General features: G+C 39.2%; 1 protein-coding gene across 2 annotated transcripts in view; it reads right to left on the minus strand.

Annotated features, from left to right (window-relative positions):
* TULP4 (TUB like protein 4) overlaps positions 1–17,674 on the minus strand; it is a 149,227-nt gene that overhangs the window by 28,618 nt on the left and 102,935 nt on the right. For both annotated transcript variants that reach the window (XM_066546915.1, XM_066546914.1), the window contains exons 5-7: positions 10,577–10,757; positions 7,973–8,107; positions 3,550–3,716 (exon numbers count right to left, since the gene is read on the minus strand). In XM_066546915.1, the coding sequence (XP_066403012.1) occupies positions 3,550–3,716; positions 7,973–8,107; positions 10,577–10,757 (483 nt within the window). The remainder of the gene's footprint in view (positions 1–3,549; positions 3,717–7,972; positions 8,108–10,576; positions 10,758–17,674) is intronic.

Raw genomic sequence — 17,674 nt, forward strand, 5'->3', positions numbered from 1 at the left:
GGTAAAGTTAGTTGATATAATAAAGACCTGTCTGCACATTAGAGGAGATCTTCTAAAGTGACAGAACTAGGTTGCAGCATTTGGTAAACAATTTTAGCAGGATTATAAAACAGTCTTAAAGGAGTTGATTATTCTCATCCCTGCTTGATGCCGGGGAAAGGCTGTGAGGACTTACCAAACAATATAAGAAATTAACATCCTTCCAATAAAAACATTATGACCAGCAGGGCAGCCTGCTGTTGCAGTCTCATTTTTAAATACTGAAAAAGCAGGACCATGAAAAACCTGGGCATATTTTTCATACCTCACATTGGTGTTTGTAGTGCATACAAGGATGGGCATAGTAAGAGGTAAATTTTACAGAAACTGATAGTATGTATTTGAATAGCCATCAGCTGATCACCAGCCCTTAACATATGCTCTCTGCATAGAATTCAGTTCAGTATTTGACCAGCCCTTACCGATGCTTTTTCAGCTCTTTCCACTCTATTCTGCAAACACATCCTTGCAGGATGCCAGGCTGAAGCCCCAGAGCCAGGAACAGGAGCGAATGCTACACTATGCCAAAACTACCACTCTGTTTATGAATGTTGTTTTTCAAGCAAAGCTACTGCTTTTATTCCAATACTTCTAAACAAGTGTGATTTCCCTATCTTGAGCTTTATAGTCAGCAAACTAGGTTTATGAACTATAAATTCCTACACTGAAGGTAAAAGCTGAAGAGAGTTAATCAAACGAGACAGAGGATGCCAAAACCACACTAAAGCTGGAGCAGAAGGCAGCATATGGAACATCTTGAAGGGATCCATGACAACAGTCATCATTCAGATGAGTTACCTGCAGTTCCCAAATCTATTCTACCACTGGGGTTTGCAGTGACTTTATGTTCAGTAACACTCTAGCTAAGTTGCATACAAATCCTGTCAGTCTTAGACTGAGTTTTGTTATAAACAATAAAATCTGCTTCCTGACTATCCTACCAAAGACAGGACAGAAAAACAGCAGAAACAAAACAGTTCAGTATATTTTACTGATAAAATTTTCAGACATTTGCTATGTCAAAGAATTAGGACAGGTAACCACACTGAAAATCGGTTTTGTAACTGTAATCCATTATTTTTTGTACTGATGGTTATTTTATTTTTCCTGGCTTTTGTATTCAGAACAACAGTCATTTATAATCAATGACTGTTCAATCATTTCCAGTTACACATTTGCTTCTTCTTGCTCTTCTGCTAAGACAAGAAAGTCTTAGCAGAAGAGTTCAAAATGAGGAAAGAGGAAATTCTTTTGTTTTCTTCTTTTTTTTTTTTTTTTTTTTTTTTTTTTAGTTCAGTAACCAGTGATGAATCTTATAAAATCCCATTACAAGGCTGACTGCCATGGTACAGAAAACTAATTAATTTATTCTGATGAATTTGTCATGAGACAAATTACTAGGACCACTGACTCACTCTCATCTTTGCACATACATCTTTGGAGCACAGGCACAGCATAGCAGAACTTGCCAGTAATTTTTTTGCAACACTGGTTTTTATCTGGTTTTGTCACTAAACCAAATACTTAACAATGTTCCAGCATACCTGTCATTTAGCTGGTAATACTGCTAGACCAGCATTCAAATACATAGGAGAATAAAATCCATGAGAGTAGACACAGGTGTTCTTCTGAAAGATCACTCACTTCCTCCTGCAGCTGAGTAAATATGAATTTAGATGCACCAAATAAAGAGACTAAACACTGACTAATAAGAGAAGAGGGGTGGCTCTAATTTTAGGTAGGTTTATGCGCACAGCTTTTTAATAAACATAAATATATGAGTTTGAATGCTACTTTTATCCTAATTTCCCAAGGAAGTGAGACTCCTTGATTCTGCTATTAATTGGTGGTTGCCTCTCCCTGAGTGTCCTCATCCTTCACTTAACAACCTGGCTTACAACTTCTGAAGTTGGCTTTTAGTCTGCAATTGATAATGGGGGAAGAAATCTCCATTATATTAAAATATTGCTATTCCAAACAAAAATTGCTGCTGGAAAGAGTAGAAAGGCTTATATTACTACTTCCACTATTTGAAATACTGCAGTACAAACTTGGCATGCACCTGTTCTGTCTGACCTCTCAGCTGCCCTGTAAGCACTCACATAATGGCAGAATAATTAGCCCCCACATCAGGCACAATATGTGCTTTCTCCCAGCTGGTTGGGTGGAGGAGAAAGGAAAGAGCTGAAAACATGAAAAGAAGTTGAAGCCATACATGGAGAACTAGGGGTGATGAAAGTATTTAAATTAAGGAGAATTTGAAATTAGCAGGAAAAAAGCAGTGAGAGAAAAGCCTGCACACACATAAGTCACAACCTGACCTGGTGGGTTCTGATGCTCAAACCACAGAGTGATTTCACAGCCTGGCACCAGAGGGTTCAACAGCTGATCTGCACATACTGAGCTCTGGTACTGAAGTAACAGAACAAGGTTTGCTTTCACCTGGGCTGGGAAAAAGCAACACTGATATAAATATGTTTTCTTCAGAACTGACCCAGAGAGGAAAGGGCTGGGCTACTTTGCTGCAAGGGCTACATTGGAGACAACACAGCTGTGTTTATGGGTGAGTCCTTTAGGTACCTAAATCAGCATTAGACATCACTGTACATATTTAAGTTGGCTTTAGAGACCATTATTTTACACTTTACACAACTAAAGAATTCTATCTAAATTAGAGTGCTAAGGTTAATAAGCACAGGTTAATGCTAAATATAAGCAAACACAAAGGCTTGGCAGATGGTTTACTATGTCACCCTTTTGCATCCATTCCAGGTCAGGGTACTGGAAAAAAAATGATAATACATGGTATCATCATTAAATATAATTAATATATCTACAGCATTTTCCTTCACTTTTAGATTTCAAAGCTATTATAAAGTTTCATTACTAGCAGAAGAAGCCAGAATGGAGTCATCCCTATTCTGCAGAAAATGACACAGAATTCAGCTGGGCTCTGAAGTACCAGCAAACACCTATGAAGCATGTTTTGCTCCTGAGCAGCTCACAGACCATATGCTGGCATTAACTTTGCAAGTTACATGACTGAGGTTACTGCATCACACCAAATGACTGTACATTAGAAAATTACAGTAATGGAATAATCTGGTAGTTATGATACTGGACTTGGAATATTTTTGTCCTGCTCTTGGCTCTGATACAACATTAAGCAAATTATTCAGGGTTTTTTCTCCTCAGTCACTTATCCATAAAACAATGGAATTTTCTTTTTCTCTTTGTCTGTTCATGGCCCAGTGAGTTTTTGAAACAGACTTTCTCCTTTTGTATTTCCACAATACCTACCACAGTGGACCTTAGAATCAGGTGCAGTCTTGCATGTCTCCCTTAATGCAAACAACCATTGTTTATAGCTCATTTTTATCTATATTGTGTTTTAGGATGGATTCGGGACATTTTGCAACCTTTTCTACATTGCAGGTCTACAGCAATGAGCTAAAGTGGGAAAAACATGTCAGCAAAGCTGGGAGAACTGACTTTAAAAATGCCTCCTACCTGCACAGGTGTCTCCAGGGTGTAGATGTGTTCCCCACGCACATTGTAGAACTTGACCAGCGCGCTTTTCAGCAGGGAGCCATTGCTGAGGTCAAGCAGCTGGTTCTGCTTCTCCATGCCTGCTACTGCCAGCAGGTCTCCTTGTGTGCACCACTGCACCACCACATCTGAAACCACAAAGATGTCTGAATCACCACTCACTAGAAACAACAGGAACAGCACTTCCAGATGCTACAAAGTGACTTGAACAGATAAAACATGCTCTCAGAAGTTCCTTAAGTACTTAGAAACCTATATCCTTTCATTGAAATAGTAGAAAATATGCCACAGATGCACTTTTGAGAAAGACTCCTTATTTTGTAAACTGAAAAAAATGTGTAAAAAACATTCTTTTCACTCTATTGTGAGTCTAGAATGTAATCAGTAGTTGCTCCTAAATACCTAAGAACAAGAATTTACTAGAGTAAATTCAGTCAATCAGAGTTGAAACTGATGTGGAAGATCCTACATACAGCTTTGGGTAAGTAAGTGGAATTAAGTTAATATGCAGATAAATAATCTTACTAAGAGAGTAGCAAAGAGTGTTTGTCTGCAAAGGCCTATAATGCAAAAAAGCAGAATATCTGGCAATGCCTCATGTTCTCATGGCTGTCAATGTAACTTTTAACACCACTCAAACTAGAGTTACAACAGCATAGCATGAACCTAAAAGCACTTGGATTGTGTCCATAAATACAGATGGCCCACATGTCATATGTTTTCTTTTGCCACCATCACACAAAGATGATGAGGGCTCTGGAGAATCTCTCTTACAAGGAGAGACTAAGGGAGCTGGGCAGGTTTGGTCTAGAGCAGCCAGAAAGTGGACCTCATTATTATCTCAAAGTTTTGTGCAGAGAGGATGGTGCCAGACTCTTTTCAGTGGTGCCCAGTGACAGGACAAGGAGCAATGGCCATAAACTAAATCACAAGAAATTCAACCTCATGAGGAAGAACTTCTTTACACTGAGGGCAGCAGAGGAAGAGGCTGAGGAGTCTCCCTCTCTGGAGACATTCAAAACCCACCAAGACAAGTCCCTATGCAACCTGTTCTGGAGGACCCTACCTTGGCAGGGAGGTTGGACTGGCTGATCCCCAGAGTTCCCTTCCAACCCTAATGATTCTGTGATTCTGACTTGTAAAAATCAACTCAGCTGCTTAGCAGGGTTTTACTGGAATCACACAGGGACTGCTCAGACTCTCATATACATGGATATGAATATAGATATCAGTTACTTCTCTTACAGGCACCTCATGATGAGGGACGCCCACAGCTTAATTTGGGGATGCTTATTTCAAACTCATACCCTCTAGTTCTTTGTCACACTTCTAGAGTAATTCTAAAAAAGCATTTTGCATTTCTGCTTGTGTTTCAAAGGCAGATTTCCATGTTGAAGGAATACCAAGCTAGTATTTAAATCTTTTTACTCTTAAGCCAGAGGTGAAAGGCAGCTATTTTGTGCTGAGACAAAGTGAAAGTAAAGACAAAACTTTTGTGCTCTGGGATGCTCAGTCTGCCAAGAACCTTTTGAAGACACTTGTGGGCGAGAAGCTGTCTTCAAATGAAGAAGCAAGAGAGAAATGAGAGTTGGCAGGAAGGATCTCAAAATTGTTTCAAGTTGTCAACTTGTCATTTATAGGGACTTTTATGTGTAATTTAAAATGGTTTTGTATTATTTCAACCTTCTGATATTTCTCATGGGAATTATGCTCCTGTACATATCAGAGGGAAGCCGCATGTTCCTCAAGGTAATTTTTCCACAGCTAGGCATTGTATGCCTCTTGTTTTCTCTTAGTTTTCAGCCCTTTAAAACTAACCTACAATGGGATTTAATTAATGTTTCTTGGACAGGAAAAAATAGGCAGGTTAGAAATAAACAAGGCAAGCTGATCAGCTCCACTTTTGGTAACTGGATAACTATGGAACTACCATAATGAAAAAACTGTCTCTTTTGGATACATGTCCTCAGGTAAAACTTTCAGCTGATTTCCATGACAAGAGGAAGATGAGTGTCCAGCAGTTTTCTCTCTCTCTCTCTCTCAAAGTCCTAGATTAGACTGCTGCAAAGGCAGCAAAGGGGGTGGATGTGGACTGCAGCATCCCTCCAGGGCGTTGTGGCTCTACTGACAGACTTGGCACTGCCGGGAGGATCTTCAATGACTACTGGACCTTTACACAAAATAACTGGTGAACAGGTTCTCAGCACTAGCACAGAGATTAAAAATCAAATGGAGGTTTCATTTAGGGTAATGGTCTACAAGTGAATCAGTGGGTCAGTCACCCCTACTTTCCAGCCAGCACAGGCATGGAAATCAGCAAACCTTGAACACAGAGCACTGTAAATGTGCAACAGCTCTGCCGGCAGTAGTTGTGGCTAACTAGTAGAATTAATAGATGTAGCTCAGCAGTTCTGCAGGAAGCAGTGCACTGAGAATCAGAGTTAAAAAGCACCAAAAAAATAAAGGATACATTTGAACAGTTCAGGACCTCCACCAGGACTCGCAAAACTACCAGGACTGTTCAAGCTGGATCAAAAGAACTTTTATTTGGGTAATCAAATTATCAAGGTTTCTCCTCTGTCAATTTAACAGAAATATTATCAGTAAAATGACAACTCTGCAAAACTAGTACAATATGTATATTCTCTATATATTAAAAATATATTGCTACTGCTTGAAATAATTTCATAGTTGCCTACTTTAAAAATACAATGAGTAGCCTACAGCGGCCAATAAAGGCAAGGATATCTGCTGCAGAGATCACAGAGCAATACTTTGAGATTTTAAACACAAACACGTGAAAAAGGACTTGCAGTGGTTTTGCACATTCTTGCCTGTGATAAAATCCAGTAAAATTTAGAGTCACTTGAAAAAAATTATGAAGCTACAGGAAGTGTGAACATCTACATAGAACCAGACATAAAATACTTTCCACTGTAGAGTGCTTAAAACAACAATATCCCAATCATCTTTTTCTGTCTCACACACATTCCCAATCCAGTAAGATGCTGCATGTTTTTTGTCTACTGAGGACAAAAATGTAGTCAAGCTTATAACTAATAAAAATATTCCTACCCAATCTAGCACATTAATATTTTGCTACAGGAGGGTAATAAATTTAAGGGATCTTTTTTGCACCAGTGAAAGTCAGTGGGGAAGGAGAAACAGGACACACATCCTCAGCAAGATAGAGCCCTGCAACTCTAAACAGAGAATAAGATGGGGTCTGTTTCTCCTACTGTTTCTAGTTGAAAGCTAGACTAGATGACAACTCAAGACTGCTCTGTACCCTGATTACTCTAATACTGTAGAAATGCTGAGCAGACCCATTGGTGATTATCACAAGAGCTTTTTTAAGTTGGCCCCAGTTCTCCACACTTTTGGTATCCTTTCACTGATGAAGTTTTCTGGATTCTAGGGCTGTCTTATGATGCTGTGTTTTGGCACTCACACATTTCTGGGGCTGGCACAGGAGAAAGGAATGGAACAGAAACCTTACAGGTGATGTTTTTACCTCCCAAGACTACTGTACATAATGGATCACCAAAAAACTGTGGGGACAGTGTAAGGGCAACTTTTCACCAAAAACATCCCACTATTTCAGAACAGCTAAGAGTCTGCTCCAACAGCCTAATTCTCTTTTCATCTAATTTAAAACTAATTCACCTGTGGAGATGAAAAAGCTTCGATGGAACCTATATTTAAGCATGTGCCTATGTGCTGTATTGAATTAAAATGTCTCTGCAGGCAAAGCACAGTAAATTGCACAGAGAGTGCTGGCAAAGTAAAGGACATTTTTAATAGGTAAGAACAGTAAAAATTTCAATGTGAGTTAAAGATTTTACATGGAATACTGATTGTACAAACATTTGTGCAGATCACTTAGCAAAATTTATAGTAATAATCACTGGAATGTTTTCTCTCTCAGAACAACTTGCCTCTTGACAATTAATAATTCTAGCAAGTTTTCAATAATTGTGAGAACCAAAGCAGAATTGCAATTTATACAGGTTACCAAAAGCATGGAAGATCTTGTGAATTAGACATGCAAAAGAAGTGTTATGTAGCAGAGACATTCACACAAAGAACTGTAATAATATTAATGCACTCTGCTGGAAAACTGCAGAGCAAATCAGTTGCCCTACAAAACTGCCACAAAAACACGATCTCAAAAATATTGTGAAGCATTTTTTCAAACACAGAAACTCCATCAGCCAAGAACTGCTCTTCCTCCAGCAGGTGTCACTGCTGGAAATGGCAATAACAGCGCTCAGGGCTCCTGGGTTAAGGAGCAAGAGGCACAACAATGTAACCTATGCACACATCATCAAAAATACAAGAAAAACAGGGCACGGGAGAGGGAGAAACAGCTTCTTATTCGTACCTTTCAACCCTGAGCGGATGATAGTGGGAGACAAGTCATCGTAATTGTTCATTAAACTGATGTCTCCTGACGTGAAGCTGACAGTCAGTAGTGGCTTGGTGTTCTGCACCGGGACTGGATAGGCAGCTGGTCCATCTGCAAAACAAGGCTCTGAGTGAGCAAAAGGTGAGCAACCAAAAATAATCACATCCAGGTCAAAACACACTGTACTTCAGCCTACCACCATCAGGAGTTGTTCCAAGCCTCTCTACCTGCTTATTTCTGCAACATCTGTGGGCACAAGCAAAGCAGGTTTAGCTAGTTAAGCTTCTCTGTTTCTGTGAAACCTCAGTGCTTTTACTTTGTCAATTTTCACTGCACCATATCCACAGTGATTTATGCATATACTATTATGTCACATTGTGGTGTTTTTTCAGTCTTTCTCCATTCTCAACTCCCCAAAGTGACCAAAAAAAATGGAAAACCAGTGCCTTAGAAGACTTCCTCAGAATCTCAGTTGAAAACCAGCATGATGAACAATATAATGACATTAAAAGCTATTTGTTCTATACCCTTTTTGCTTGGGCAGGTACCAGGGACTCCTGAGGTCACACAGAGACATTTTAAGAACTTCAAAGAGAACATACTGACCTTTCACAAATTACTGCATTCTAAATGTCTAGGCAGCAGCATGAAAAGATACCTGCCATTCTGCATAACAGGATCCAATGCACCCAAAAGCAGAGGTGAGCCCAAATGGAACACTTGGCTTTAAAAACCATTTTTGCAAATTCTCTGGTCCTCTGAGCTTGTTTTTCAGCAATTCACTAAAATTCCTTTGCTCAAATACTTCATGACCTATATTGGCATCTGCAGCTTTTGGTGTTTAACTCCTGTTTACAGTTTCTGAGAGGAGATGCCACTTGTCCCTGATTAAGTGCCTGTCAAGGCCCAGCCAACATCTTTCCAGTCAACAAAAATGTCAGAACCAGTTAGGAGTAGTATTGTTTCCCGAACTTGTAAAAAAGCTGATGAGAAAGAATTTTGGAGAAGAATGTCTAGTAACTGGCACCTCTGTGTGTATATAATTTAATAAGAAAATCCCAACAAACTTCTAGTCCTTCCTACACATCTGTGTGAGTCAAAGGCTTGTCACCTTTGAGAGGTTTATGCTGCATCTGCTCTAAAGAAAACAGATCATGTTTGGGTAATCATTAAAATAGGCTTGTAACGAGTCCACCCACCCCCTGACTGACTCAGAAAAAGCTAACACACACATTTGGATCATTTAAGCTCTCATCTGCAATTTCACCATCCTCCAAATGGAACCTCAGTATTTCTGAAAAACACAACAAAACCCCAGGAAAAATCCAATTTATTGTTGTTGTCTGTCTTGCTTTAGGAGCTTGCTAGGTTGAAGTTAGTTTCTTTCCTTCTAAGGGAAGAAATCTCACCCATTACCAGAAGTAAGGCATGAAAGCCAAAACAAAATCCAGTTTTAAAATATTCTAACATTTTACCAGGTGATCAGATTATCTCCCTTCAATGTTTGTTAAATACATAAGCTTGTTATATAGTGGAAAAGGTAGATTTTTTAGTGTGAATCCAAATTAGAGTTAAAACTGCAAAAGTTCTCAATTCAGAGGTTCAGATCCAAGACCCAAATTCAGAATTATTTTTGAATAATTGTTATGTATTTAAAATTTTCACTGTACAATCACTGACTGTTATAGAAAGTTAGTTCTTAATGTAGTTCAGGCTTTATACACTGAAACAGCTCACCTAGAGCTTATAAAGTGATCAGTCACATCAGTGGGAAGTATTGTCATTACTTGAATGAGAAGGGTGGGACAGACTGTGCATGAGCACCTAAGCCTTGTAAGTCTCTGCTACTGATGATTTCCAAAGACTTTAAAACCAAAATATTTCACCAAACAAGTTGTATTGAGACTTAAGGAGAGAGAAGGATTTATTCCTGACTCTCAAACTGGCAATGTGCTCTGAAGCATGTGAATTAATAACTCCAGCCAACTCCAGTCACCCTGCTTCTACCCCATGTCATTGCAGGAAATATCTTCATTTCTGAGCCTTCTGCAGTATTTATGGAACTCTTTATGTCAGGACTATGAAGGATGGGAATGTAACGATGAGCTTTACAGAAATCCTACAAAACAGAGATAACACTAAATATATAGTACTTCACACCATGTCTAGTACTGCTGCCTTTTCACATGAATCTATATAATAGTGCATTAATTTCTGTGGCTGCACTCTGTACCTCCATACACACCAACCACTGCAATACCTCATGCCTGCTTATCAGTGAAACCTGACATATCCGTGTCTACTGTTTTTCACTCAGCCTTACTGAAAACTTATTGAGCTTTGTGATGTTATTTCATTTGTGCAAACAGAGGCAGAGCAGCACAGATGAGGCATGACCTGCAGCAAGGCTGGTGGCAGAGCTGGGAACAAACCCACTCTCCCATACCAGGCTTCTGCTCCACGAGAGCTTGAAACTGTGGCCACCCTGCTGGTTTTGTAGGGCGTGACATCGCCCTGGCATTTGGGATGCCTTCATGAGCAGGTGCAAAGCTGAAGCAGAAGGATGTGCACAGGACCTACCCTGTGGTGGGGAATAGTCGTCCGAGTCCGTGTCGCTCTCGCTGCTGTCCTCCACCAGGAAGCTGGGGTAGTTCCAGGACATGTTGAGGATGCCATCTGACTCATGAAGGAGCACGTGGGCCAGCATGCGCCCGTGGCAGTCCATGACAATAACCTGTCCATCAGCAGTGCCAAACAGTACCTAAAAATGACACAACAACCCTCAGTCCCACCAAATGTCAGCCACGGGGCCCTCCTTCAAATGCATGTTGTCATTAACCAGCCATCCTGGAAATCAACTGAAAGCAAAGCAGTCATGGATGTGAAAGGGTGCCAGAATAGGACCCTGCAATCAAAGATGAATGTGAAGAATGAAGTTAAAGCAGCAGAGTCTACAGGCAAGTTTGTAAAATCTGTGAGCAAGTAATGTTTCATGGTGGATGCATTTCATTCACTTTAATATGAGACATTACACTTCATTTCAACTTGATTATTACCAAAATTAAAGTGAGCTGGCAGAAAGGCTACCACAGATGTAGTATTCTTGGATAATACAAAAACTCCTAAACCTGGTGGCAGAAAAGGTGTGCATCAGTCATAACAATATCAAAAGAAAAGTCACAGCTGACCAAAGTGAGGTCCTAGCAGAGATTTCAAATGATTCATGAGAAATAGAAAGCTTAATAGAGAAGGACAGGTTATTCAGCTGATGAGTAGACAAAGTGGGAGAATGCCTTCCAAAAACAAAAAAGAGGCAAAAGCAGTATGATCAGGCAGCTGGAAGGAGATTAACACAGGCCAAGGGGAAGGTAATAAGGCAACATGCTGCACATCCAGGAAGAGATGAGAAGAGCTTCCGCCCACCATTTCAAACAGAAAATGGATAATCCAAGTTTTTTCTTGTCCTTAAACAACTCCATAGCCAATCACAGACTGAAGTCAGACTGACTGGAACCTGCAACTTCCTTTTTAATAAATTCTTCTTGAGGATTTAAGAAAGTTAAGATCTTGCATATTTGATGAATTTTAAGAGAAAAATCAGGAAATAAGGACTAATAAATCCTAAAGCAATAAATGGATTAGCCAAGGCTGTTGCTGCCATCACATAATTCTGTATGAGGCAAATACACTTTAAAGCAAGTTTAAAAGCACCCATCAACTTGAAAACTAGCCAGCATTAAAAATGAAGCTCAAAGGAAGGTCAAACCTTACACTTGCTCTTCAGTCAACCACCTATTTCCAGTAAATTTAAGGTTCTAACAATTAAATGCCCAGGTCAGAAATTCACCTAGCCTTGGATCTTACCCTTAGGAATGGTCAAGTGTTTGGAGAAGAGTAAAAGAACAGGATGCACTGAGCAAGCATCTCCCCCCACACTCCTGCAGCTTTCAACAAAAAAAACCCCACAATCCCTCTTCTCTGATAATTTATAATTTCATTTGGCAACCTTTAGCTCTCTACACTGAAAGAAACACGAATAATTGTTCCCTACTTACATTCTTAACATTGGTCACAAATTTACAGACCTCTATTATGTAATTGCCTGGTCATCTCTTTCCCAAGCTGAAGAATCACAGCCCACTTAAGATCTCCATGTACACTTCTTGTTCAAAGCCTCCAATCACCCTCAGTGACCTCTGCGGTCAGAGGTCTTCTTTTCTATCTTCCTACTGAGAGGCTGTGTCAGACTTGCAGCAAGCAATGTGTGTATTGTATTACATTTATTCAACAGTAGTCTCCTAGGAAGCAATTGTCATTATTGCACTTTTGAAAGTTCAGAAAGGAAGTGTGGTTCCTTAAGCCTAAGTAAAAAACCCCAAAAAACATGCCAAAGCAAAAAAACCCAAACCAAACCAACAAAAAGAAAAAAAAAACCACCAAACCAAAAAAACCCCAAAACACAAAAAAAACCAACCACAAACCAAAACAAACAAACAAACAAAAACAATTAGAGTTCTTTTTATGATCAACATAATGAAGGTTGTAAACTAGAATGGCAATTTAACAGAACTCCCATAAAGTCATCAAAATCTTAAGGAAAACAATGGAGTTGTTTGTTTCCCATTATCAAAAATATTTTAAAAAATCAGTATCTGGCTGCCTTACTGTAATCATTACATGTTACAAATATTTTTGTGTTAAATAGTTGCTGGGTTAAAACAGCAACTGAAGTTTGCTACAAGCCTCACAATACTATTCTTAGGTGTAAGAGCAAGCATTCAACCTTTGTTCATCTCACACTATCCTCCCTTGTGATCCCTTATTCTATTCTTCTTCCACTTGTATCATCACATCTCCTTTCACACTGTTCACTATTTCCACTGTTTTCACATGCATGATCAGTGCACGGCCACTGTCACTATTCATTTTCAAAACACTCTCTGATCTCAACAAAACAAACTTTTACAAAGGCAAAATCCTACCAGTCGTCACTGCTAGCTTTTCACACCACTCTCAGTCTACTAGGGATCAGTTTCTAGCTAGTCTACAAGAAGTTCTGGAACTGCAAATACCCAGAGAGGGGAGCTGAGCCTCTGTTGTTTCTGAAAATAGCAGTACAAGAGTCTGCCTCCTAAAACCCCGCAGAAGCATTTTATAATTGGGTAGGAACAAAATCTTTGTATTCATCACTCAACAGTTCACTCTCATCTCAATCCAAAGCTAATTCTTTTGAGTAACACTGCCCCCAAATAATTTAAAATTATGAAGTCCTCAGTAATTTCCAGTTCAGAACAGCTGCATGTCAGCATATTAATTCTTGCACTGGAACTTGAGAGAGCTCTTTAGCAACCTAGAAATATCAGAGGGCACACTTCATCTCTTCAGCCAGGCTGTAGGTTTCAAGGAGCAGCTGTAAGTTTCAGGGTTATTGTAGCAATACAACCTTTAAGATGAAAGCATTTATCAGCCTGATAGTCCTGCTGGCTGAACTCCTGCTGAAGCTGTAAAAATGTCTAATGGTGTTATCATCCATAACATTACTCAGGTTATAAATGCCACACTCAAGCTACTTATGTCAGATGAATAAAACTCTCTTGACCTTCAGACAAAAGGTTGAGCCACAGGATATCCCTAAAGGATCTAACAGAGAAATTAAGAAGTTACATTTTAGATACTTAAATAATTTTTTGTGTGTGTGTTTGCAGATCTAGGAGGTCAGACAGAATGTTGCAAAAGGGAACAAGTTTTGGTGGTTTGTTAACCCTTGAACACAAAAGCTAAGTGATAATAAGAATAATTTAAAAAACCTTAGTACTTATTTTGAAGTGGTTCTTTGGCCCCTTGTTCTGTTCTTCTCTTGACTCATCTCTTCTCCTTTCCTACTGCTTGTTATTACAACTGATCTTACATGTATTACCAACTGCAGAATTGCATTTGCAGAATATGGAAAATCCGATAACCCAATACCTAAAATCACCCAGTACCTTCTGAGTGTGAGTCAGTACCACAACATAAATGCAGTATGTCTTTACACAATATCACACATGACCAAGCCTACACTACAGTGAAGCTGCAACTGAATAAAGTCACACAAATGCAGGGCTCCTGTAGTGCCCAGATGTTGTGTGCTTTCAAGGGAAACTGTGGTTAACAGCACTGGGAAAGCACACATGGTTTTCCAAGTGTACCCAGAGATGAAAGGGGGGTTCAGTTCTGAAACACAAGTGTCTTAGTTCCCCATGAAACCCAAGCTTGGGGTGACTTCTATCTGTTATAACAAATCTGAATACCTGACAAACACCCTTCTCTGGAATGCACTGACCTCTTCAGTCTATGTGCTAACTTGAGGTGAGTTTCACAACCTAGTTTTGGTAAATTAATAGTTTTTTCAAGCAAAGATTTCTGAACTATCATCCATGAAACTTAGCATTCAATATTGCAACCCCTTAAATGCCCAAGATATCAAAGACATTTCAACTAACAGTCTGAAATACACCAATTTCTAAAAGACATATGGTAAGCAAAAGATGGGGTATTTTGCTCTGAAGTATTCCTCTTATGAAGAGATTAATATTACAACAGCCAAGAAGCTAAAAATTCAGCTCAAGAGGAACGGCTTGGACATGTTGGGTGGCTTTGCTACGTAAATTTCAGTAATACTGCGCCGAACTCCGCAGTTCCTGTAAGATCTGTTGTGATGCTGCAATGCTCTGGACCAGACACAGCACCAGCAGAAAGTGGTTTGGCAGCACCAAGATTCACAATGCTACAGTGGAGTGACCAAAGACCTGGTACATTGAAGGTCCAGCTCAGGAAGCCCACTGTTTTGCAGAAGTATAATTTTGTAAGACCACTGCTTTTTTGACACATAACACATTTTGCTGCTATTTAATTTGGTTTAATGTAAGTAAATAGAACTCATCAACAGTAAGAATGCTCAAACTTTATCATAATGGGAATACATGTGAGAAGTAGAAGGCAGAATTATTCCCAATCTCAGGTTTTGGTTGTACAAACTGAACAGTCAATAATGTTACAGAAAGATATCGATAAAACAAGATGCCTCCATTTGTGACATTTAGTACTAACACTGAAGGTTTCTAATGTTGCTGGTTAAACAAAACTCCCAGGAAATCTAATCAATACATTTTCAGAACAGGAACTGTCATTCTGCATCAGGGAAACAACCAAACCTTTGACTGAAGCTGAAGTTAAAGCATTAGAAGCTGGATTTGCTATAGCAGCTGGAAGAAATATAAAGCTGTTGGAGGCTACTTTAGGGTAGCACTTTGCAAGTGAGATATTCCAGTATTGTGATGTTGGAAAGCTAAAAAAAGGAACATGCATCTGTTTTACTCCTGCTGGCTTGGGATTTTTAACAGATCCTCTTGACTTTCTACAAAGAACAAACATCTGACAACTCACAAACACAAAACAACTCATAGACTCCATTAACTTCAACAGCACTAAAAATGATTCTAGCAAACTCCATCCTAGTACAATCTGGTTCTTAAAACCGCAAATTTTCACATACAGGCAGAACTTGCCTTGTAGGACTATGCAAGGTGCATGAACAGATTGATCTAAATTCCTGAACACACTGAAACATTCTGAAAATTAATGTAATCTGTCATTAAATCTTAAGTGCTCTAATCTTCCCTAAGATATGGCTAAGCTGTCAGTAACTCCACTGACCAATTTCTCTAATTACAGATCTCCCTTCTCCCACAGGACAGGTAGCCACTTTTGGTTTTTAACATTCTCCAGGGCTGTACTTTCAAAGTTTGAAGGACTCCTCTTCTTAACCACTTGGAAACCTTACCCTTTCAGTATTTTGTTTTACTCTTTGCCTTTGTGTGTGTGTTTGGTACACACACCTGCTAAAATCTTGGTGCCATCATAGCAGGCCGTATCACTGTTGCCACTTAAAAAATTGTCCTGCGCAGCTCTGCATTCACAGCTGCCTCATTTTATGTTTTGCTTCACTGACCTTCACTTTCTCAAGATTTAGACCTGTCTTTATGCGTTCTTCTTCAGTCTCCTCCCCCATCTTCCCCTACAGGAAAAACTAGGCACCTCAGAAAATACACTTTGCAAAAATGCTAATAAGGTCAACCATTTACACTGTCAGAAGTGGCTGAGCAGTTCAAGGAAGCTGAATTAGTTCTGTTTGCTCTGATTTAGCCACCTGTACCAACTTCAGTATTTATGATAGGAACAGCCTTCACAGCTGTCACCATACTGCCATCACACTAATAGAGATAAATCTATTTTGCTGATTCAAAATTAACTGAACTATAAAGTGGTAAATACACAAAACGATGGATCAACCTTCTATTTATGCAGGTAGGCTTAGTAACAAAGAAAGTGCAGGGAAAATTATTGCCATTAATTATTTTCATTCATTAGTCGAACAAACGAATGTCAGTCTTGCCAAGGCTTATCTCCAGCATTCTGCAGTCCATTTAGATGTAATATTAGCATTTTGCTTGGGCTTTTCTTGTTTACTGTTTCTCCACCACAAAGCAGGAGACAGTGCAGCAAACTCCTCTTAGGATCCATTAAAAAGTGAAAGTTTGTTTTTTCTCAGTGTCATATTTCTGGCTTTCCTTCTTTTTACCTCAAAATACAGAGAGAAATAAAGAAAAGCAGAGTGAGGGAGACAGCTGGTCTCCTGCTGAATACTTTTTTATTTCCATTAAAAATTCAGCCACTGTAAAATGATTTCTTGAACTGACACAAAAAGAGACATCACTAAAATTCACATACAAGCTCAGGGGGAAAGCACTAGATTTTTCTTGACTGCCTTTATGTCCAAAAATCTTGGAAGACTGTTTCCTTTGGATGTGAGCAGTTACCAGCCCCCCCCCCCCATGGCTGCTACAGCCCAGGATCATTCAGCTAACCACATTTATAAACATACACACAGCGGTGTTATTCTCATTTGAGGTCATTAATCCTTTCAAAAGCAGCACTGGCTGAATTACCTGCTTTCAGGCTTGTTCATTCTCTCTTTTACCAAGTCCATAGGATCTAGATAACTATTACAAAGCCATCAAATGAGAAGGCAAAGTAAATCCATCAGAGATCTTGGTGACGAATCCATTTAATAAATATTGAAATACTAAAAACTGGGGATTCAAACTGCACTGGCTTTATTTCTCTCTAAAATAGTATAATGTAGTTGAATGATTGTAAATGAGATACAGTCTTGCATGCCACTTCAGGAGTCAAAAATATAAGTAGTCTTAAAACCAGGATCTCAAGCTATTAACTACTCTGGACATGTGGGGATAGAAGCAATTGTCCAGGCAAAGATGTTTTATGAAATGTTATATGAAAGCATTCTAGCAAATCACAGAAAGACTGATTATTATACATTCCTGTAATTATACCTGGACTAATTCTGACTTGTGTACTCCAGGCACACATATTTCTTCTATATTCCTTCTTGACTCTCAAGACATTTTTTGAGCAAGCATCTTACAGCAATTAGATTTTTAAGTGAAGAGTTGCCCTCCTATATAATGTTCATGGCATTAATGATATGCCTCAGTTTACTTAAAATGTGAAAAAAATTATATTTGAAGCAGCATGCAAAATGAATAAAAGTCCAACAGCTGAACACCTTCTAGAGAACATCTTCTGTGACAATTAACTTGGACAGGACTCCAAGCC

Source organism: Molothrus aeneus, chromosome 3, assembly GCF_037042795.1.
Source record: "Molothrus aeneus isolate 106 chromosome 3, BPBGC_Maene_1.0, whole genome shotgun sequence".
Taxonomy (NCBI): Eukaryota; Metazoa; Chordata; class Aves; order Passeriformes; family Icteridae; genus Molothrus; species Molothrus aeneus.